This window comes from Somniosus microcephalus, chromosome 19 (assembly GCF_052327205.1).
Source record: "Somniosus microcephalus isolate GS21.2 chromosome 19, FLI_Smic_1.0, whole genome shotgun sequence".
In the NCBI taxonomy this organism is placed as follows: domain Eukaryota; kingdom Metazoa; phylum Chordata; class Chondrichthyes; order Squaliformes; family Somniosidae; genus Somniosus; species Somniosus microcephalus.
The window spans coordinates 27,842,038-27,866,355 of record NC_141005.1 but is presented as its reverse complement, the minus strand read 5'-3'; the positions used below and the strand labels follow the sequence as shown (position 1 = coordinate 27,866,355).

At 44.0% G+C, this 24,318-nt stretch overlaps 1 protein-coding gene across 1 annotated transcript in view; it reads right to left on the bottom strand.

Annotated features, from left to right (window-relative positions):
* Nucleotides 1–24,318, bottom strand: part of LOC147104268 (uncharacterized) — a 237,957-nt gene that overhangs the window by 17,479 nt on the left and 196,160 nt on the right. The window contains exons 6-7 of the mRNA XM_085961452.1: nucleotides 5,168–5,871; nucleotides 1,154–1,421 (exon numbers count right to left, since the gene is read on the bottom strand). Of these exons, the coding sequence (XP_085817578.1) occupies nucleotides 1,154–1,421; nucleotides 5,168–5,871 (972 nt within the window). The remainder of the gene's footprint in view (nucleotides 1–1,153; nucleotides 1,422–5,167; nucleotides 5,872–24,318) is intronic.

Genomic DNA, 24,318 nt, shown 5'->3' with positions numbered 1-24,318 from the left:
CAGTCTCCAATTTCATGAATAAAATGATTTATTTACCTGTGCCTCATCTCCTAACTGAAATTCAACTTTTTCTGCATTTCCACTACAGCTCCTGATAGTGTCTGGCCTCCTTTGTGAACCATCTCAGTCACTGTAGCACTTTCTAATGATTTAGAAGACGGCTTAAGTCGCCACTTCCTGCTGTGGCTTATTCAGTAAATGCACTGTGTAGGACTGAGCTACACAGACCAGAAGGGTTGCCAACCCTTCAGGATTACCCTAGAATCGCCAGGAATTCAAGATTAATCTCCAGGACACCGGTACGAGCAATCCAGGAGAAAAATATCACAGGGGCATTAGAAAAAAAAAGTGGATTTTTTCCCCCATTTTCTTTGAACACTTTTGTTTATTAGATTTCAAAACATTTGTGATGGGACAAGTGGGTGTTTGACTGGGTTGGAGGTAGGGCGTCAGGGGATGACACCTCCAGGAACACCTAGAAGCAGAGGTAGCAACCCAAACCAGAAGATTCGTGTTCAGTTAGCAGGGCACTACAAGTGAGGAATAAAAGGAAGAAATCAGCCAGGGTTCCTGCTATCCAGTGACTTCTGCTGCAAAGTGCTTGTTGTACTTCTATAAGTCAGGTTGAAAAGAGGCGTCATGCCCCTCTGGTGTAACAATCTGCTGGCACTTGCTCTCTGCACTCACATATGAAAAATGCACCATTGGGCAAAGTACGCTGTCCATCAACATGAGTAAGTGTCGTAAGGGGAGAAAGGGAGAAAAATGGAACTAATTAAATTTTAAAAATCAAGTTCCTTCCGGTACGTCCAATTTAAAGATTACTTTTCTGTACAACTACGCATGCAGATCCAATTAGCTGTGCAATGTGCTAGTAAGCTCACATGCCACTTAAAACTCATGTCTCAGATGCTCCATTAGCAGAGGTTGGCTGCTTCCCAACATATAGACAGAGAGATAAAAATTGGCAAGGCGTCATCCTTGGCAGCTCTCAAATGTCTCACAACTGCCGGATGCAGTATGCAAACAGCACAATTCCAGGATTTTATTGCCTGTTTGGGCTTTGCTCTGGGGACTGGTGCTTGAGAGGAATGTGCAGAGATATGTTTTCAAGCCTTGGCTGATTCTTACAGGAGTAGGCGCCTCTGCTTACCTCCAGAAACGAGAATCCATGGGGAGTTGGATCAACGTCCGTAAGTGGGCAGGAGGACTGGGAACTATCTGTATCATCCGTCGATTCCAATTCACCACTTGAAAGGGCATAACTGATGCATCTCGAGTCCTGGAAGGAGTGTGTCAGCTCATTGCCGGGGGTCCTCTGCAGCTGTGAGGACACTGATACTCGGCTATGCTCCAGCGACCTTGCGTGGGGGGCAACTGTAACGGCGGCAGGTTGCTTGCAGGGCGACACCGGCCTACAACTAAATAAAAGCAAAATTGGTCAATAAGAGATTTAATGAGCATCTCTTTACAGAGCTGGGCTGCAGGAGAGTTTTTACCCTTTTTGTGTCCTGCAGTTCGCAATTCAATAAACTCATTCCTGCCTTTCCAGAGAGCAGCGCATCTTGGAAGGCAATGGAAGCTTGGGGAGCTCTCAGAATTCGGCTTCCCCTCCCCGCCACTCCTCCACTTTTTACCCTGCTCGCCTGGATGCGGATCCTTGATAAGGAATGGCGCCATGGGTTCTGGCAACCGGCCATTGCCTCACCCAAATGACCATTCTTCATGAATGAGCAGAGAGTGGCAGTAGATCATTTGGACACGGAGCCCATTACAGCCAAGCCTGATCTCCATCTTCACCCAATGTCCAAAGAAGCATTACTCATCAGGGTAAAACACATCCCAACCAGGAACTGGAACCCGAACTTGACTTTTCTCCTTCCCTTGTCCAGGGGTAGCTGTAGCACCCAAACTGTTATCTTAGCACAGACCAGGTTCAAATTCAAGACCTTGTGGGTCTGTTTTGACTTAGTGCCCAAGGGCTTTTGACAACTAAAGCTATCAGGAATCCCATCAAAATATATTGGGGCAGAAATTCGGATCGGGGGCTTGCTGCGCGTGCAAGCCCCCGATCTGCACTTACCCGACGCGCCTGCCGTTCACCTCCAGGGATGCCTGGAATTCCTTTTTGAAAGAGAAGAATCCCGGGCAGCGTCTGACGTCACGCCGCCCAGGAGTGCAGCCAGCGCGAAGCCTGGAGCGCGCTGTGCAACTGAGACACGCCCCTTGAGGTCTCAGTTTAATAGGACACGCCCCCAATGTTTCTCACAAGCTGCTAAGCATTTTTACATGCAGAGCAGCATTTTAAATAGGTTTTTGGTATTTTTATGAAGCTTTTGGTAACTTTTATAAACTTTTAAAAACGTTTACATTATTTTGAAGAATCTGAAGTAGTTTTAAACAGAATTAAAGCAATTTAAAGACTTTTAAAAGCCCTGAAAGAATTTTTTTCATTCCATTTATTTATTTAGCAACGTCGTCGTCATACGTGTCTTCACACTGTTCCCTTTGGGGAACTGTATGAAGTGGTGGAAGGATTTATGGCCGTGATTAACGCTTCTTCTGTGACCATAACCATCTTTGTACCAGCCATTAGGGTGGTTAGTCCTATGGCGGGAGGGTTTTACGGGCTCCCACAAGCTATACGAGGAGGGGGGGCCACCCACACCTACGGACGCAAATATCCCACTGGATGTCAACCCAGAATTTAGAGCCGGAGCTCCGACTCCACTTGCCGGGACTGTCTGGAGCGGGGTTCAAAACCCTATTCCGTCTGGCCCAGCGGCGGGGATCCCACCGCTACGCCAAAGGCTCACTCCGATTAGCAACGTGAAATGGCTGGAATGAGCACAATTCACGGCATTAAAAGAACTCACAATTGAACTGATGATGACCTCAGCAATCTCCTCAACGAGGTGGAGGCGCAGCGCCTGCTCATCATTGGTAATGAGAAGTCCAAGGCGCCGCAAAAAGGACAGATGATAGCTTGGTCTTTCAAGTGGCAGCATAGGGCTCCAGTCACGGGGAGGGAAAAGGCGCAGGAAACGTATGGGTGTCACCTTTTGCGCGGAGTGGGCCTTTTGCGTAGCAGTAAGCATCCCCGCCGCTGGGCCAGAAGGAGTAGGGTTTCGAACCCCGCTCCAGACAGTCCCGGCAAGTGGAGTCGGAGCTCCAACTATAAATTCTGGGTGGACATCCAGCGGGATACTTGCATCCGCGGGTGTGGGTGGCCCCTCCCCCTCAGATGGGTTGTGGGAGCCCGTAAAACCCTCACGCCATAGGATTAAGCACCCTAATGGCTGGTATGAAAATGGTTATGGTCACAGAAGGAGCGTTAACGTGGCCAGAAATCCTTCCACCACTTCATACAGTTCCCGAAAGGGAACAGTGTGAGGATATGTATGACGATGACCTCTTGCGCAATGCACCTCCTTGGACCCTCAGTCGCAGATGCGAGGGGGCAAATCGTGCAATTGTTAAATTTTTCATTTTTCATGTAAAATGTTGGCCCAGTAATTCCGTTCCAAACGCGTGAGTACGGTCGGGGTACTCACGCGTCTGGCCGGAGGAAATGCCGGTTTTCAGCATGCACAGCGCATGCGGGGAAAACCAGCATTTCCTGTCCTCTGAACGAAGGGGTTCAGAGGCAGAACGCGTGCGACTGCACAGGCAGCGCGTGCGCAGTAAAATTCGCCGGTTTCATTCATGCTTTCAGTGAGGTTAAGTCCTTACAACTTACACATGAAAAAAGCATGAGTACAGTTGCTCCAGAGGCTGCGGAGGAAGATATATTTTATCGTGGAGCTTCTGAAAGGCAATATTTTTGTTTGGGAAAGGGAGGAAAGTTATTTTAAGAAATGCTGAGGTAAGTTTTAAAGTTTATTTTTGTTTTTTAAAACGGGTTTTCAGTACTGTAGATAGAAGGAGCAATTGTGGCTATGTGAATTGAATTTGCTGTGTTTATTAAATGTGAAAATGACTCCAACATTTTTAAGAAATAAACTTTTCATCAGTAATATATTCTTTTAAGTAATTATGTCTGTATATATTCCTTTGCGTATATGTATGTATGTATATATTCCTTTACTTATGTGTATGAATGTATGTATTTAATTATGACTTTCAGAGAAAGTAACTTATTGGAAAATCATAATTAAATACATACATTCATACACATAAGTAAAGGAATATATACATACATACATATACGTAAAGGAATATATACGGACATACATACATAATTACTTAAAAGAATATATTACTGATGAAAAGTTTCTTTCTTTAAAATGTTGGAAATGTTACATTATTCATTTTAGAAGTCATTTTCACATTTAATAAACACAGCAAATTCAATTCACACAGCCACAATTGCTCCTTCTACCTACAATACTGAAAACACGTTAAAAAAAAAAAAACGTTAAAACTTACCTCAGCATTTCTTAAAATAACTTTCCTCCCTTTCCCAAACAAAAATATTGCCTTTCAGAAGCTCCACGATAAAATATATCTTCCTCCGCAGCCTCTGGAGCAACTTTACACATGCTTTTTTCATGTGTAAGTTGTAAGGACTTAACCTCACTGAATCCATGAATGAAATCAACGAAGTTCACTGCGCACGCGCTGCCTGTGCAGTCGCACGCGCTGTGCCTCTGAACCCCTTCGTTCAGAGGACAGGAAATGCCGGTTTTCCCCGCATGCGCTGTGCATGCTGAAAACCGGCATTTCCTCCGGCCAGACGCGTGAGTACCCCGACCGTACTCACGCGTTTGGAACGGAATTACTGGGCCATTAAAAAGGACTCCACTCTACTCCCTCCCCACCACACTTTTAAAATTCATCATCAAGGAGGCCTCATCAGTATTAATTTGCTGCCCCCATAACTGGTGGTGTTGGACGAATGCATCCCATTGGCGGAGAGAACCATTGACTTGTAAGGAGCTCTGCTATATTGGTGCATGGTAGGAATGGCAATATAGCATGTCCTACAGCTCTGCTTTGCACCCAACAGCAGCTTGACCAGCAGAGTAAGCACAGTTGAGCAAATCAAGATGTAGCTCCAGAATCAGGCATTGGTCTCAAACCATTGTTCTACAAGAGCACATGACTACAATCACAGCTGATAATTCATCATTCACCAGTACTTTTGCAGCAGCCTTTGAGCTCTTACTTTTCTTCCTCGTTCCGTTTGTACTCCTCGCCCGGTCTGCGTTCCTCGCAGGGTCTGTGCACCTCGCACGGTCTGCGCTCCTCGCTCCGTATGCGGTGCTCGCTAGGTATACGCGCCTTGCTCCGTATGTGGTGCTCGCACGGTCTGCACTCCTCGCTCCGTATGCGGTGCTCGCACAGTCTGCACTCCTCGCTCCGTATGCGGTGCTCGCACAGTCTGCACTCCTCGCTCCGTATGCGCACCTCGCTAGGTATACGCGCCTCGCTCGGTATGCGGTGCTCGCACAGTCTGCACTCCTCGCACGGTCTGCGCTCCTCGCTCCATATGCGTGCCTCGCTAGGTATGCGGTGCTCGCACGGTCTGCACTCCTCACATGGTCTGCGCTCCTTGCTCCGTATGCGTCCCTCGCTCCATCTGCGCTCCTCGCTCCGCCTGCGCTCCTCGCTCCGCTCCTCATATTTACTGTATGGTTCATCCTCTTCATTCGGGCTGGACTCTCTCTCCTCGTATGTGCCATATCGGTCTCTCTCCTCGTATGTGCCATATTGGCCTCTCTCCTCGGATGTGCCATATTGGTCTCTTTCCTCGGATGTGCCATATTGGTCTCTCTCATCGCTTGTGTGAAACTGGTCTCTCTCTTGTACTAGGGTGTCGGTGTCCTTTCCTTTTGTGGAAGGGCTTCTGCAACACTGCTTCACCCTGTCCTGAAATACAGAGGAGAGGATTAGAAGAGGAAGAACCAAAAATATAGTATTGCATTATATAGTATTTACAGCACAGAAACAGGCCATTTGGCCCAACAGGTCCATGCTGGAGTTTATGCTTCACACGAGCTTCTTCCCACCCTTCTTTATCTAGCCCCATCAACATATCCTTCTATTCGTTCTCCCTCATGTGCTTATCTAGCTTCCCCTTAAATGCACCTATGCTATTAGCCTCAACTACTCTTTGTAGTAGTGAATTCCACATTCTAATCACTTTTTGGGTAAAGAAGTTTCTCCTGAATTCCCTATTGAATTTGTCAGTGACTATTTTATATTTACGACCCCTAGTTCTGGTCTCGCTCACAAGTGGAAACATCTTCTCTGTCGACCCTATCAAGCCCTTTTATAATCTTAAAGACCTCTATCAGTTCACCCCTCAGTCTTCTCTTTACTCGAGAAAAGAGCCCCAGCGTATTCAATATTTCCTGATAGGTATAACCTCTCAGTTCCGGTATCATTCTAATAAATCTTATTCGCACCTTCTCCAGTGCCTCAATATTGTTTTTATAATATGGAGACCAGAACAGTTCACAGTACTCCAAGTGTGGTCTAACCAAGGTTCGATAAAAGTTTAACATAACTTCTCTACTTTTCAACTCTAGGAATGAACCCCCAGTGCTTTCTTTTCTTTCTTTTTAAAAAATGGCCTCATTAACCTAATCGCTACTTTTAGTAATTTGTGTATCTGTACCCCGAGATCCCTCTGTTCCTCTACCCAGTTTAGACATGTATTTTCTAATGATGTGGTCTCCTTATTCTTCCTACCAAAATGTACAAACTCACACTATATTGAAGTTAATTTGCCAATTACACACCCATTCTGCAAATTTATTGGCCCTGAATTTGCAGTTCGGAGGCGTACCAGAAGAATACGCCTCTGAACTGAAAAGGAAATCCGAACGTACCTGGTGTCTCCAGAGCTTCAGGCCCTTCGGGTCCTGGGCCTGCGTAAAGGCCCATGGGACCCAGGGACTCGGGCGGTTCTCGCAAGCGTCCCTGGGATCACGTGGGCCCGGTCAACCAATCCAAAAGGGGTGATTCCTATGATGCTTATGAGGATTCGATTTACGTACGGAATCCCCATAGGGATATTAGAAATCCCCAAATAAATAAGAATTCACGCCACTTAAATAAAAATAAATGTTCCCATGTTCAAAGTTAATTAAAATACCCTTTAATTAAGCATTTAAAATCAAAATTTAATTTTTTGAAAAATACATTTAAACATTTTAAAATGGGCCAACATTTACCTAAGCTAATTTTAAACGTATGTGTATGTTTAAATCATTAAAAAAAAAATATTTTAACCCTTATGCTGGTAAAAGGCGGCCTTATGCCTGCTTTTACCAGGCGTAAGGGTTTGGTGGGCATTCGCTGGGCAAATAGCCCCTCTGTGCCAGCGAAAGTGATTTTGCAGCGGATGCAAAGGATCTGTCCAAGTGAAACTTGACAGATTGCAAGTTCTGGGTTTTTGCACGTGTAGTGCATGCGGAAACCTGGAACTTGCACGGCCATTCTGAGCACTTATGACGGCCCCGTAGAATCCGGGCCATTAATGTCTTCCTGTATGTTGTCACAGTCCTCCTCTGTATTAACTACACCACCCAATTTGGGTCATTCACAAAGTTTTGAAAATATACTTTTGATTCCAGAGTCCTAATCGTTTATGTAAATGGTAAACAACTGTGGTCACAATACTGATCCTTGTGGAACACCACTTCCTAAACCTTTTGCTAGTCTGAGTAATTACCTTTAACCCCATACTCTGTTTTCTGTTTTGTAGCCAGCTTGCTCTCCATTTTGCTACCTGTCCCCTGACTCCACATGTTCTGATCTTAGTCATGAGTCTACTATGCAGAACTTTATTGAAGGCTCTTTGGATAGCCAAATATATTGTGTCTACTACATTATCCTTATCTACCCTTTCTGTTACTTCAAATAATTCAATAAGGTTCGTCAAACATGACCTTCCTTTTTGAAATCCGTGCTGACTATCCTTTATTATGTTTTCAGTTTGTAGATGTCTTTCTATTACATCTTTGAATAAGGGTTCCATTATCTTTCCTACCACCGACGTTAAGCTAATTGGTCGATAGTTCCCTGGACTTGTTCTATCTCTTTTTCAAATATAGGAATCACATTAAATGTCTGCCAGTCCTCTGGCACTATTCCCTTTATATATATTGTATGTAATAGTGAATTGTTTTAGATATATGCAACAGCGCTTCTGCTATCTTTCCCTGAACTTCTTTTAACATGCGTGGGTGCAATCTATCCGGACCAGCGATTTTATCCTCTCTAAATTTGATTAGTTTATCAATTATCTCACCCCTTTCTATCTTAAATATCTTTATATCTTTTTTGATCTGTTCTTCTAATGTCATGCCCACGATGTTAGTCTCCCTGGTAAATAGTGAGGGAAAGTAATTATTTAATATTTCTGCCATTTCACTTTTACCTGTGAGTTTATCATGTGTATCCCTTAGTGGCCCTATTCCTATTGTGATTTTTCTTTTGTTATTTATGCGCCTGTAGAATATTTTACGATTTCTTTTCATATTCCTTGATAATTTAATTTCCTATTTTCTTCCGGATTGTTTTTTTTTTTACTTCTATCCTAACCTTTTCGGATTCTCTTTTGTCATCCTCTCATTTGTTGTCCATGTTCTTCGTGTATGCCTTTTCTTTAGTTTCAGTTTTCCCCTTATTTCTTTATTCATCAATGGTCAACATTCCCTGTGAGCTGCGCTTTGTTCTGCGCGGCCTGTTTCTTTTAATGCGCGCTCCCTTTAAATTTCGGTGCATGCGCGGTATTTACTAACTAGTTTGTTCTTGTTATTTTGTGGGATATATTTCTCCTGGACTCCATTGATCACCGTTTTAAACGCTCATCCGCTTAAAATCAGCTTCATTCAAAATTATTACTTGTCTCGAAATTATTACATCAGTAACCTTTCAAAGAACACTCCACTCCCTCCATTAGAGTTTTACTTTACACACCTGGTCATATCACTTTGTTACTAAATCCCTTATTATAAAAGGTTCTTGGTTATTACACTCCCTTTGTTATAAAGATATTGAACATGTGAATTTGTTGTATTTTACGCTGTTGTGGAGACAGTGAAATGTATCTGGGTTTAAACTTCCAGCATCTGCAAATGACTCACCACCAGCTCCACCACTGACATGGTCAGCACAATAAAAATGGGTGACATATTGGATCAGCATGCTCTTCACTTGCCTCTCAGTTTCTCGTGCTGGCATTAAGGTTGCTGTGTGAAATGAGTTTGGGCAGTCTCAACTTAGTTATATTTTCCTACAGTACCAGGCCCAGTCCCTGCAGCTCAGAGACGAGCTAATGATCGGATTCATACAGCTGAATGAGAAGAGAAAGACAACCCTCCCCCTCCATCATTACTGCAACTCAGGAACAAATACCCTCATTACTGCAACTCGGGAACAAATACCCTCATTACTGCAACGTGGGAACAAATACCCTCATTACTGCAACGTGGGAACAAATACCCTCATTACTACAGCTCGGGAACAAATACCCTCATTACTACAACTCGGGAACAAATACCCTCATTACTACAACTCGGGAACAAATACCCTCATTACTACAACTCGGGAACAAATACCCTCATTACTACAACTCGGGGACAAATACCCTCATTACTACAACTTGGGAACAAATACCCTCATTACTGCAACTTGGGAACAAATACCCTCATTACTACAACGCGGGAACAAATACCCTCATTACTACAACTCGGGGACAAATACCCTCATTACTACAACTCGGGAACAAATACCCTCATTACTGCAACTCGGGAACAAATACCCTCATTGCTGCAATTCGGGAACAAATACCCTCATTGCTGCAACTCGGGAACAAATACCCTCATTGCTGCAACTCGGGAACAAATACCCTCATTGCTGCAACTCGGGAACAAATACCCTCATTACTGCAACTCGGGAACAAATACCCTCATTGCTGCAACTCGGGAACAAATACCCTCATTACTGCAACTCGGGAACAAATACCCTCATTACGACAACTCGGGAACAAATACCCTCATTACTGCAACTCGGGAACAAATACCCTCATTACTACAACTCAGGGACAAATACCCTCATTACTGCAACTCAGGGACAAATACCCTCATTACTGCAACTCAGGGACAAATACCCTCATTACTGCAACTCGGGAACAAATACCCTCATTACTACAACTCGGGAACAAATACCCTCATTACTGCAACTCAGGGACAAATACCCTCATTACTACAACTCGGGAACAAATACCCTCATTACTGCAACTCGGGAACAAATACCCTCATTACTGCAACTCAGGGACAAATACCCTCATTGCTGCAACTCCTGAGCGCTCCCTCGGCACTGCTGAAAATGCCAATTGACCAGAGAATGAAGAGCTCATGTGTGAAGTGTACCATGCACTTTCTCACAAAGTGCTCGGAGACCCTCATCTCCAATACATATTCAACAGGAGTACGGGTGAAGTAGGCTGGAGAGGATCTGTAGTTTTATAGTTACAATAGGAGGATGGCTTAATAGAGCAGAACTATGACCTGAATATATAAAAATGTAAACACAGTAGCCGTATTGTTCCTGAGCTAGTGTTCATCTGCAAAGAGCCCAATAACATTGAATGCAGCCTGACAGTGAGGGACTCGCCATTCATTATATGGCTGTCCACGTATTATTGGTATGACAATATCCACAGTGCTTACAGACTGCAAAATGTCGACTAGTTACAAGGTAAGCTCTTCCCTTCTGCTAGGTCTGCTTCTCTGCACACTGCCCTCTCTGCTATGTGCACCCTAGACTCTTTCTAGTAGTAGGGAAAATGCTAGACTCTATTATAAAGGATGTGATAACAGGACACTTAGAAAATATCAAAGGGGTTAGACAAAGTCAACATGGATTTATGAAAGGGAAATTGTGTTTGACAAACCTACTGGAGTTTTTTGAGGATGTAACTGGTAGAATAGATAAGGGAGAACCAGTGGATGTGGTGTATTTGGATTTTCAGAAGGCCTTTGATAAAGTCCCACATAAGAGGTTAGTGTGCAAAATTAAAGCACATGGGATTGGGGGTAATATACTGGCATGGATTGAAAATTGGTTAACAGACAGGAAACCGAGAGTAGGAATAAATGGGTCTTTTTTGGGGTGGCAGGCGGTGACTAGTGGGGTAGCGCAGGGATCAGTGCTTGGACCCCAGCTATTCACAATATATATCAATGATTTGGATGAGGGAACCAAATGTAATATTTCCAAGTTTGCGGACGACGCGGAACTAGGTGGGATTGTGAGTTGTGAGGAGGATGCAAAGAGGCTTCAAGGCGATTTAGACAAGTTGAGTGAGTGGGTAAATACATGGCAGATGCAGTATAACGTGGATAAATGTGAAGTTATCCACTTCGGTAGGAAAAACAGAAAGGCAGAGTACTGTATTATTTCAATGGTGAGAGATTGGGAAATGTTGATGTACAGAGGGACCTGGGTGTCCTTGTACACCAGTCACTGAAAGCAAACATGTAGGTGCAGCAAGCAGTTAGGAAGGCAAATGGTATGTTGGCCTTCATTGCAAGAGGATTTGAGTACAGGAGCAGGGATGTCTTACTACAGTTATACAGGGCCTTGGTGAGACCACACCTGGAGTACTGTGTGCAGTTTTGGTCTCCTTACCTAAGAAATGATATACTTGCCATAGAGGGAGTGCAGCGAAGGTTCACCAGACTGATTCCTGGGATGGCAGGATTGTCGTATGAGGAGAGATTGGGTCGACTAGGCCTGTATTCACTAGAGTTTAGAAGAATGAGAGGGGATCTCACTGAAACGTATAAAATTCTGACAGGGCTAGACAGACTGGATGCAGGGAGGATGTTTCCCCTGGCTGGGGTGTCTAGAACGAGGGGTCACAGTCTCAGGATACGGGGTAGGACAGTTAGGTCTGAGATGAGGAGAAATTTCTTCACTCAGAGGGTGGTGAACCTGTGGAATTCTCTACCACAGAAGGCTGTGGAGGCCAAGTCACTGAATATATTTAAGAAGGAGATGGATAGATTTCTAGACACAAAAGGCATCAAGGGGTATGGGGAGAGAGCGGGAATATGGTATTGAGATAGAGGATCAGCCATGATCATATTGAATGGTGGAGCAGGCTCGAAGGGCCGAATGGCCTACTCCTGCTCCTATTTTTCTATGTTTCCAGGTTTCCTCCCCCCGCTCAAACTGTAGCTCTACCCCCCACCCACCCCATACAGCAACTCAACAGTAACCTGACTCAGAACAAATAAAAATTGGTTCGCTGCTAGCTACTCTGCCTCGGATCATGTACAAGCCAATCAGAACCCCGGACTCCTTGGCTTCGCACGTGGTCTGTACCCCAATGCCATAGATCCCTTTCATGTACCCACAGAGTTCAAAACCAGATCAATGGGAATGAAAGTTTAAAAGAATTCTCTGGGTTTTGATCAACAAAGAGAAATTCCACTGAAATCATACCTCCAGTATCTTTTGCCTAATCAGATTACATCTGCCATTTCAGTAAAAAAAAGTCTATATTTTAGACCTATATATAGGTCACACCAGTATACATTGGGGATATAGGAACATAAGAATTAGGAGCAGGAGTCGGCCATATGGCTCCTCGAGCCTGCTCCACCATTCAATAAGATCATTACTGATCTTCGACCTCAACATCACTTGCCCGCCCGATCTCCATATCCCTTGATTCCCTTAGAATCCAAAAATCTCTATAAAACATCTATATAAAAATATAAAACATATATGAAGTGGAAACTCATGCACCATTTCCTGAGGTGACACAGCACATTCCTGGTATCAGGTTCCCTGTACATCTTCATTCATCATTTTAACTGCACAGGGGGGAAAAAAAAACTTTAAAACTTTTCAAATTGCCTGACACATCCACTTACTGCTGCCACCAGCCAACGTCACTCTGCTTACGACCAGTGGTGAACTTAGACCTGTCAAACTTCTCATTTTCAGTGATATCTGAAAAGAATCACTGTGTGTGTTTTGTAGTCAGTAGTAACCAGAGTTTGATTCATTTCAGTAGGTCTGTAACATGCATCTTTCTTCATTATCCAGTTCCAGTAGTCTGACCTGTCCTGGACTGGTCTGAACTGCACAAGCAAAAACTAGAAAGATCAAAACAACAAATTATCCTTAGGGCCTGAGTGATGCAGTGGGTTACCACACGGTTCCTTCCACCTCTGGGACTTGGGTTCAAATCAAGCTCAGAAGCTCCTGTGTGAAATGATTTTTGGACAGTCTCAAACCCAACATCTAGTGTGTTTGGGCCCCTAAGTTGCCACCTTACCCACAGCACTAGTGTGGGAAATAGAACACACTGGCAGTAAAGGACGCTCGTCCAAGGTTGGTACAGGTTGAGCGTCCCGAATCCGGCAACCTCGGGACTGAGGCCGAGCCGGTTTCCCCGGACTTTGGAACGTGTTTCTGTTGTCCGAAGTCCGGAAACGCCCGAGCCCAGGTTGCGATATTTCCGGACTTCGGACATCAGAAACACGTGCCGAGTCCGGAAATGCCTGGGCCCAGGTTGCGCTTTTTGGTACGATAGCAAAATACTGCGGACGCTGGAAATCCGAAATAACAACAGAAAACGCTGGAAAAACTCAGCAGGCCAGGCAACATCCGTGGAGAGAGAAATAGAGTCAACGTTTCAGGTCGAAACCCTGTGTTTTTTCAGTCCCGACGAAGGGTTTCGACCTGAAACGTTGACTCTATTTCTCTCTCCACGGATGTTGCCTGGCCTGCTGAGTTTTTCCAGCATTTTCTGTTGTTGTTCCAGCTCTTTCAACTTTGACAGGCCTTGATGCAACTACACCAACAGACCACAAGAGGGAGAATACATACTGTAAGCAAACGCTTGATAAAGCAGTTGAGTCGCCCCAATGAAAACTGAGCTTCTGGAACTAAGATACCCTGGCCTCCATTTTAAAGGATCCCATTGATGGGCTTGGAGCCATGCCTAGACTTATGTTTGACGCAATTTGCCACTTCCTCCTTTATTAGCAGTGCTCTGATGTAAAAAAACAACCATACATCAGGATTAACATCACCCTGGGACTGAGAACGCAGATGAACCAAAAACAATAAATTAGCCTAACATCAGTAACAAAATAATGGAATCTATTTTCAGGGGTTGGCTGGAGAAGTACCTGTGCAGCAATAGTTTAACCGTCAGCATGGATTTAAAGAAAGACTTGCATTTATATCACGCCTTTCACATCAGGACGTCCCAAAGTGGTGTACAGCCAATGATGTACTTTTGAACTGTAGTCACTGTTGTAAAGTAGGAAACAGAGCAGCCAATTTGCGCACAGCAAGCTCCCACAAATGGCAAGGGGATAATGACCAGATAATCTGTTTTTAAAAAGGGAAAAAAATTCTCTATGACAAATAACCTTGACTTACAGGACAGATAAAGTAGATTGTGGAACTCCCTCTGCAGTTTATTTGGAACTTTAGAAAGCTTTAGAAAAACTTTCAAAGTTCCACAAAGGAAGAGGTCTATTTAAGCTAAAAACCACAGGCAACCAAGGCTGATTAAGAAGGTGGTTAAAACAACAGGAAACCGAGTACTAATGAGAGGCAAATGTGAGATGGGGAAGATGTGCTGTGTGGACTCTTGCAGGGGCCAATATCAGTATCCAGGTTAAGTTTGTCAAATTTACTGAAGACACTAAAAAAGGGAGCAAAATGTTGGAAATCTGAAATAAAAACAGAATCAGCTAGAAACACACAGGTTGCCAGCACCTGCGCAGAGAGAACAGTTGACATTTCACACTCCTACCCTTTCTCAGAACTGGAAAATAAGAGATGAACAAGCATATTAATAAAATCTTTAAAAGGGGGAGTGGAGGGAAAACAAACAAACACCAGCGAGGAAGTACCAGTGGATTTTTGGATGATGTAAAGATCATCTCAGTCAAGTGATGTAAAATAGCATTAAAGGGGGTTAAAGAAACAAAGAATAAGCAAATCGCTAGAGCAATGGGAGTTTAATGAAAAGGCAAGAAAATGGGGGAAGATGGAAAACATAGAAAACCTGGGGTCAGGTTTGAAATTAAAACACTGGCAAAGTACTGTGGACCCACCAATTCCAACAGGAGAAAAAACAGATCAAATGGGAGGGCACATATCCCTTCAGTACTGGGAGGGCACATATCTCTTCAGTACTGTGTTCTGATAAAGGGTTTCTTCCCACCTGGTTGCCATTTTTGGTGGGGAGGCCAGGGGTGGGGAGGAGGGAGCAGGGCAGGGGAGGGGAACAGACCCTCTGGAAGTGAATCAGCCTCACTGTGGGCTTGTCTTTTTGCCAACGCCCCTCACATGAGGATCCAGATTAAACAGTTGCTGATGAATCAGCCTGGTACATTGCACTGGACTTCAACGTTTAGAACATCAAGGGGGTTGGCATGTTGCAAACTATCCTGTGTAGGTTCTTCATCCACCAGGGCGGATATCCATCATATAGCCAATGAGGAAACTTGAGGCTCGTGACAACAGCTGCTGCAATCTATTGTATGAGAGCATATGTTCTGATATCCAGTGGGTTAACTTTAGCCTCACCCACCCAGGGTAAATGGAAAGGAACATCAGGTGTGGTTTAAAATGGGCAGCCGATCCCATTCATTCAACTTCCTGCTGAGCGAGTTAAGGTCAAATTACTTGCCAGGATTCAGTACCTAACATGTTTGGGTTTGAGAGAGGCAAGTAGCTGCTGCTAAAGCTCCACATGGCCAACTGGCGGAACTATCATTCAATGGAGTATGGTGGCTGTCTACGGTGTGATCTGACGGATGGTGGCAACACCAACACACACACACACTCTTTATGAAGGGTTGTGCTGCCCACATGCTCCTGGGTACCTGCTGTCTGCCTAGCCAGGCTCAAACCTGAGCTCGTCAGTTATCGACTGACCAACTAATGAGATAAGTGGAAACTCTTTAGAGTTAAGGTAGCTTGAAAAGGACATGGCAACTGAAAACTGGAAGTCTGTCACGCACTTGGTAATCTGTTTCCGGTTAGGCAGGTCTACAGCGCTCCAGGGCAATGCTGATAACTGACCAGCATGCTTGACTCCTTAGTGAGATCCAGAGGACCAGACATATCACTCGGAGCTTGGCTCCAGGTAACTCTGCAAGTCAATAGCCCAATGTGTAGGGTGATCCCAGCTGGCCAAGGAGCAAGGAGCTTACCAATGCTGTGTGCTGATAGGCTGCACGGTTTTAGCTGGTTAATTTCCATCAGTACCCCTGCATACATCTGGGGTCCTTAAGCCTTGGCCTGTGGTGAATTAGCTGATTTCAACCAGGGCAGCATTTGAGGCCCTACAACTGGCCTTAGGGTGGCCCTGGGCTAAAGAAGGGTGGGGGCAAAATCAGCTGGGATTCTAGTTGACAAGTCCTACCCAGTGACCCCCGCTGGAGGTTAAATCATAGTAACACCAGTCGACCATGTGGCCCCCCCAAGCCTGTTTTGCCATTCGGTTAGATCATGGCTGATCTGTACCGCAACTCCATTTACCTGTCTCTGCTCGATATCCCTTGATACGCTTATCCAACAAAAACCTAGCGGTCTCAGTCTTGAACATTTCAGTTGACTCATTATCCACAGCCTTTTTGGGGGAGCGAGTTCCTGATTTCCACTACCCTTTGCATGGAAATATCTTAGCTCTAACTTTAAGATTATAATATTAGAATTCAACTTGCAGGTGTCAAGATGAGAGGTTGCCAAGTGGCCTTTTTACTTCTGCTATGGATGCTGGGATAACACACTCAACAAAATGTCCCCGAGAGCAAAAGAGGGAACAACATCTTCTGTCAAAAGGTTAAGTTTAAGCCTCACTGCAGAACTTAACACCTAATCTGGGCTGACAATTCCTTGCAGGTATGAGGCAATTATCAGTGTCTCCATTCTTTGGTGGTTCAGTAGAAGTTAATAATAGGGAGTTCTGATGTACTGACTGATATTCTCCCCCCCCCTCCCCAACTTCACCAACACAATTACAAACAATGCAAATACAAATAAAACTAACTATTGCAAATCTGAAACAAAAACAGAAAATGCTGGAAATACACAGTAGGCCTGTCAAGCCCAGATGCTGATAAAGTTGCTGTGCATTTCCACTGTCCTTTTTTAAAACTGGTCATTCATGTCACAGCTGTTTTTGGATGACCTAGCCATGTACAAAATGACTGCACATTCACCTAAGCAACAACAGCGACTGCACTTCAAAGTAATTTATTTAATGTGAAGCAATTTGCAATATTTCTGGGAGATGTGATAAAACACTATACAAATGCAAATTCCCTGTTTTCATCTCGGCAACATTCTACGGCCAGTTTAGTCATGAATGGAAACATATGGAGCAGAAAATAAGCCACAGGTGAGGGCGAGTTGAGCTTCAAGTGGCTCCCAAGCCATTTTACTGAGTACCACTGTGCTAGGGAAAGCTAGGCAATGCTGTAATCGGGACATAGGTGCATGTTAACTGAGTGATTATTTTAAAAGTTTAAGGGGGGAGAATTGAGTTGTACCCCCTTTGGGGCGCTAACTTCACTGGGGTGCTACTTTTAGCGCACTGAAAAAGTTAGCGCCCCCGCAGCTGAAATTCATCGGTAGCGCCCCAAAAGGGAAGCGTGGCGCTACTGTAAACGCCCCACCTCCCTCTTGGGGCGCTGCGAGGGAACACTGCGGCACGTCGCGCTGTGGTACTGTAGGCCTTCCCTTTTTAAAGGGGAGGGGTCTTGCGCAGCGCAACCCATTAAATATATTCATTAAATATATTCAAGAAGGAGTTAGATATATTTCTTAAGGCTAAAGGGATCAAGGGGTATGGGGAGAAGGCAGGGGCAGGGTACTGAATTTGGATGATCAGCCAGGATCTCATTAAATGGCAGAGCAGGCTCGAGGGGCTGAATGGCCTACTCCTGCTCCTATCTTCTATGTTTCTATGCATCTATGTGGGTGTTGAATGAAGGCAGAATTGGGCTGGTCTCAGACGTGATGCCTTCCCGGCGACTCTGCAATGAGCACATAGCTGCCAGCACTCTCGATCTGGGTTCACACATGAAGAATTATGACTTGGGTGTGGCACTGGAGAGCGAAGTGCCTGTGGCCAATAACAGTCACCATCTGAGGAAGGGAGAAAATTGGAAAAAATACATGTCTTCCCAGGAATACACAGTATAAATTCCTGAACACTCTGCAGTCACAGACTGTATAACCAAGATGTCCAGAAGTGTTAGATGCAGCCTATTTCTGTGAAAACTAAGCGCATTGGGACTATGCTGAAGGCGCTATATAAATGCAACTCGCTGTTGGTGTTGAAACCAAAGCAGCAAATAAAAGCAAACTGATCAGAAAGACAGATGTTAAATCTAAATACTGCAGGGGGCAGCTCCCGCTCCCAGTGATCTTTAGCTTGAACATTTGTGAACAGCAGGTATCATCTCATTAAATTCACACAAAGACCCAGGCCAATTTACTTGCAATCATTTGTAGACTCCCTCCGCCGAAGGGATGGACATCAGAGTGGGAGAACACCAAACGGACATCAAAGGATCTTAATTACTGCTCAACACATACAAATAACCTAGTGCAACAAGCTTAGGGACATTTATTAAATTGAGTTAAATCTCAATAAGTCGGTTGGCGAAAAGGAAAAGCTTTGCTGGTTTTAAACACATTATACATCATATCGAAGGCTCACAGCTTCTTCCTTCTTGTAAGGCTCTGAAACACTCCTTGTGCATAAACTGAAATACATTTAAATCCAGAGTACCAAGTATTAAGCAAAAAGAAGGCGTGTTTACATCATTTTACCATTGGAGCAAAGCAGCTTCTGGTTCACGCCAATAATAAAGTTGTATATTTCCGACCGAACTCTGGAGTGAGACTCCCGGAGGAGCTACTTTGATACTGTAGGGAGGGTAAAAACCAGTATGGTGTCAAACCAGACCTAAAAAGTTCTCAGGGGGCCCCATTGATACCCTGCTGCCTGCATTGTGTAAACATTTATAATGTAACTGGCGGGAGAAGACCTGTGCAAATGCGTGTCATCACATGTACACAAGAGCTCCAACTCTACGGTCTTAAAAGAAGTGGCTGCAGAAGTAGTGGATGCATTGGTTGTAATCTCCCCAAATTCCCTGGATTCTGGAGAGGTCCCTATTCAAGAAAGGAGGGAGACAGAAAGCAGGAAACTATAGACCAGTTAGCCAAACATCTGTCATTGGGAAAATGCTGGAGTCCATTATTAAGGAAGTACTAGCAGGACATTTAGAAAATCATAATACAGTCAAGCAGAGTCAGCATGGTTTTATGAAAGGGAAATCATGTTTAACAAATTTGCTGGAGTTCTTTGAGAATGTAATGAGCAGGGTGGATAAAGGGGAACCAGTAGATGTAGTGTATTTGGATTTCCAGAAAGCATTCGATAAGGTGCCACTTAAAAGGTTACTGCATGTTAAGAGCTCATAGGGTTGGGGGTAATATATTAGCACGGATAGAGGATTGGCTAACTAACAGGAAACAGGGAGTCGGGATAAATGGGTCATTTTCAGGTCGGCAAACTGTAACTAGTGGGGTGCCTCAGGGATCAGTGCTGGGGCCTCAATTGTTTACAATTTATATTAATGACTTGGATGAAGGGACCGAGTGTAATGTAGCCAAATTTGCTGATGATACAAAGATAGGTGGGAAAACAAGTTGTGAAGAGGACACAAAGAATCTGCAAAGGGATATAGACAGGTTAAGTGAGTGGGCGAAAATTTGGCAGATGGAGTATAATGTGGGAAAATGTGAGGTTATCCACTTTGGTAGGAAAAATAAAAAAGCAAATTATTATTTAAACGGAGGGAGACTATAAAATAATGCAATACAGAGGGATCTGGGGGGCCTTGTACATGAAACACAACAAGTTAGCATGCAGATACAGCAAGTAATTAGGAAGGCAAATGGAATGTTGGCCTTTATTGCAAGGGGATGGAGGATAAAAGTAGGGAAGTCCTGCTACAACTGTACAGGGTGTTGGTGAGACCACACCTAGAGTACTGCATACAATTTTGGTCTCCTTATTTAAGGAGGGATATACTTGCATTGGAGGCAGTTCAGAGAAGGTTCACGAGGTTAATTCCTGAGATGAAGGGGTTGTCTTATGAAGAAAGGTTGAGCAGGTTGAGCCTATACTCATTGGAGTTTAGAAGAATGAGAGGTGATCTTATTGAAATGTATAAGATTCTGAGGGGGCTTGACAGGGTAGATGCTGAGAGGATGTTTCCCCTCGTGGGGGGAATCTAGAACTAGGGGGCAAAGTTTCAGAATAAGGGGTCACCCATTTAAGACGGAGATGAGGAGGAATTTCCTCTCTCAAGAGGGTCGTGAATCTTTGGAATTCTCTACCCCAGAGAGCTGTGGAGGCGGAGTCATTGAATATATTCAAGGCGGAGATAGACAGATTTTTGAACGATAAGGGAGTCTAGGGTTATGGGGAGCAGGCAGGAAAGTGGAGTTGGGGCCAAGACCAGATCAGCCATGATCTTATCGAATGGCGGAGCAGGCTCGAGGGGCCAAATGGCCTGCTCCTGCTCCTACTTCTTATGTTCTTAGCCGTAGTCTAAGTTTACCCTAAAGGTTTGCAGGTTTAAAAAAAGCACATTTAGTACACTGATCCATAAATGCTGATCCATACTGGACAAGCTTAAATAGTTATTGTATTAACGAGGTGCGCGGTCCTCCCTCAATCAACAATAACAGGTGTGAAATTGGGAGGACTGATAATTCCTCTTTACTTGCATCAACCTCTAATTAAAAAGAGGGAGGTTGATGCTGTGTCGGGTTGGAAGTTCTTCCCCATGTGGATCCAATTCCTTAAGCAAACTGCACTGAAAACCCCCTTCTTCATTAAGCACCCTCTCCTACAATACTGTCTATTCCGAAACTTGTTTTTGAGGATATTCCTTACAAAATGAGAGAGACACTTTAATCTAAAGGAGGACCTCTCTTGAAAAATTGGAACCGTCAATTAGTTTTTTGGAGCATCACAGGATAATCACATAGTGGCGGAATGAAATGTACCACATAGTACACGCAACAACCGAGATTGCTGGAAGGCAAAACTGCAAACGCAACGCCTTTCTTCAGTAACGGCGACAGCAATAAGCCAGGATATTGTAGGCCAGTTAGTATTAATTCAGTTGTTGGTAGACTACTGAAATCTATAATACAGAATGAAAGCACTTGGAAAATACGAGTTAATCAGGATCAGTCAGCATGGATTGCTAAAAGACAGGTCATGCTTGACCAATCTTATAGAATTCTTTGAAGAAATAAGACGCATGGTGGATAAAGGAAATGAAGTGGATGTGGTTTATATGGATCTTCAAAAAGTATTTGATAAGGTACCATAGGAGTGACTTATGGCAAAGATAATGGTATATGAAATTGTGTGGCCACGTGGAAAGAGATGATTGGAGAGCAGAAAGCAAAGGGTAGGGGTAAAAGGACATTTCTCAGACTGGAAAGAGGACTATGTTGAGTCTGCTTTTATTTACTATAGACATATGATTTGGACTTTAAATAGCTAACGCTTTATATAGCTGACCACTATATGGTCAGGTAAATGGTGATAGGCTGTTTCCAATGGTCTGTGAGATAGCGACTAGAGGATGCAAATTTAAAATAATCACAAAGAATTAAAGAGCAAGTTAGAAAATATATCTTAAAACACAAAAGTGGTTAGAATGTGGAATTATTTTAAAAGCAGAGATCATAAGTACTTTTAAAACAGAATCAGATAGTTGCTTGAAAGCGAGTAGCTACAAGGAGAGAGAGATTAGGCTCAGTGGCTCATATAGAGAGAAACACGGCACTGCTGGAGTGGCTTATTTCTGGGTTGTCACATTCTATGATGCCACACACTGTTGAGTTGAGCCAGTCTGGATCACATTCTAGAAAAATGTCAAGTGGGCTATTCTCTCTCTCTCTCAACATTTGTAATGTTGTATTGGCACAATGGCAGGTGAAGTCAGGGCAGAGACACTCCGGTGACCTAAATATCTCAGTGGAGTGGCCGTTTGTTATTCATAGAGGAATCGTAGAAACTTACAAAGAAGACCACCATTCGGCCAGTCATGCCTGTGCTGGATCTTTGAAGGAGCAGTCGTGCTTGGTCCCACATCCCTGATTTTTATAAGAACATAAGAAATAGGAGCGGGAGTCGGCCATTTGGCCCTTCGAGCCTGCCCCGGCATTCAGTAAGATCATGGCTGGTCTTCTACCTCATCTCCACTTTCCTGCACTACCCCCATATGCCTTGATTCCCTTAATATTCAAAAATCTATCGATCGCTGTCTTGAATATGCTCAACGACTGAGCCTCCACAGCCCTTTGGGGTAGAGAATTCCAAAGATTCACCACCCTCTTTGTCCGAAACCCGCTAAGTTCCTCATCCTCAAGTACCTGTCCAACTCCCTTTTAAAATTATTTATAGAATCAGCTTCCACCACCTTATTCTCAGCAAGAATAATATTCTGTACTCCTTTTTTTCCCATCAGGGTAGTTGGCACTAGGCAATTCCTACTTCTGGTACCTAAAGGCCAGTCTCAAGGACTTTTTCCAGTCTCTCTCCTTCTCCTCCTCCTAATTTAAGTATTAAGTCCCACTCACCCTTCATTCCCATGGGATGCTGGGAGAATGTTTCCCTTGGCTGGGGAGTCTAGAATCAGGGGCCACAGCCTCAGGATAAAGGGTAGGCCATTCAGGACTGAGATGAGAAGACATTTCTTCACACAGAGGGTGGTGAATCTTTGGAATTCTCTACCCCAGAGAGCTGCGGAGGCTCAGTCATTGGGTATATTCAAAACAGAAGTTGACAGATTTCTGACTAGTAAAGGCATCAAGGGATATGGCGATAGGGCCGGTGAATGGAGTTGAGGCAAAAGATCAGCCATGATCTCAATGAATGGCGGAGCAGGCTCGAAGGGCCGAATGGCCTACTCTTGCTCCTATTTCTTATGTTCTTATAATTAATGGCCCACATTGGCACCCCGCCCTTAACACTTTGAATTTCGAATCATCATTCTGATCTACAAATCTTTCCATTGCCTTGCTCCATCGACCATTGCAACTAACTGTATGTAGCCCTGCACCCCTCCCGTCATTTGAATCTGGCATCTTGTCCATCTGTTCCATTAGTGGTGGCAGAGCCTTCAATTGTCTCGGTTGTAATCTTCAAAACTCCCTCCCTAAACCCTCTGCCTTCCTTCCCACCTTTAAAAGACTTCTCAAAACCTCTCTCTTTGACCAAGCTTCGAATCACCTCTTGTAACTTTCCTACAAAGGCTCAGCTGTGAAGCGCCTTTGGCCGTTTTTCCATATTAAAGGTACTATCTAAATGCACATTTTTAGTGACAGATTCCAGCGGTGTGTGATAATAATTCTAAATTAATGAGAGATTACTTAACTTGGAAAGTCTTTCTCATTCTTTGAATTATTGCATATGCCATATAAACAATCTGTCCCATCCATCCTCTCAAACCGAGAAGTATAATGCAGTCTGGCACATAATGTGACACCGTTGTTCAAGAAAGGGTGTAAGGACAATCCTAGTAACTACAGGCCGGTCAGTTTAAACATCAGTGGTGGGTAAAGTTTTAGAAACAATAATCAAGGAAAAAATTAACGGGCACTTGAAGAGGTTTAAGCTAATTAAGGAGGGCCAACACGGATTTGTAAAAGGCAGATCGTGTTTGACTAATCTAATTGAATTTTTTGTTGAAGTAACAGGGAGGATTGATGAATGGATGTTGTCTACATGGATTTTCGGAAGGCGTTTGACAAAGTACCACATAGAAGGCTGGTTAACGAAATTGATGCTCGTGGAGTAGGTGGATCAGTGGCAGCTTGGATAAGGAATTGGCTTAAGGACAGAAAACAGCAAGTTATGGTAAATGGCTGCTTTTCAGACTGGAGGATGGTAGACAGTGGTGCTCCCCAAGGGTCAGTGCTGGGGCCACTGCTTTTTTTGATCCATAAATGACCTGGATATTGGAATACAGAGTAGAATTTCTAAATTGCCGATGACCCCAAACTTGGGGGTGTGGCAAACAGTGATGATGATACTAATCGACTGCAACAGGACATAGATAGGCTAGCAGAATGGACAGACAAGTGGCAGATGGAATTTAATACAGAGAAGTGTGAGGTGATGCATTTTGGCAGAAGAAACAGAGAGAGGTAATATACACTTAATGGCACAGTTTTAAAGAGCGTGCAGGGACAGAGGGACCTGGGAGTTAATGTGCA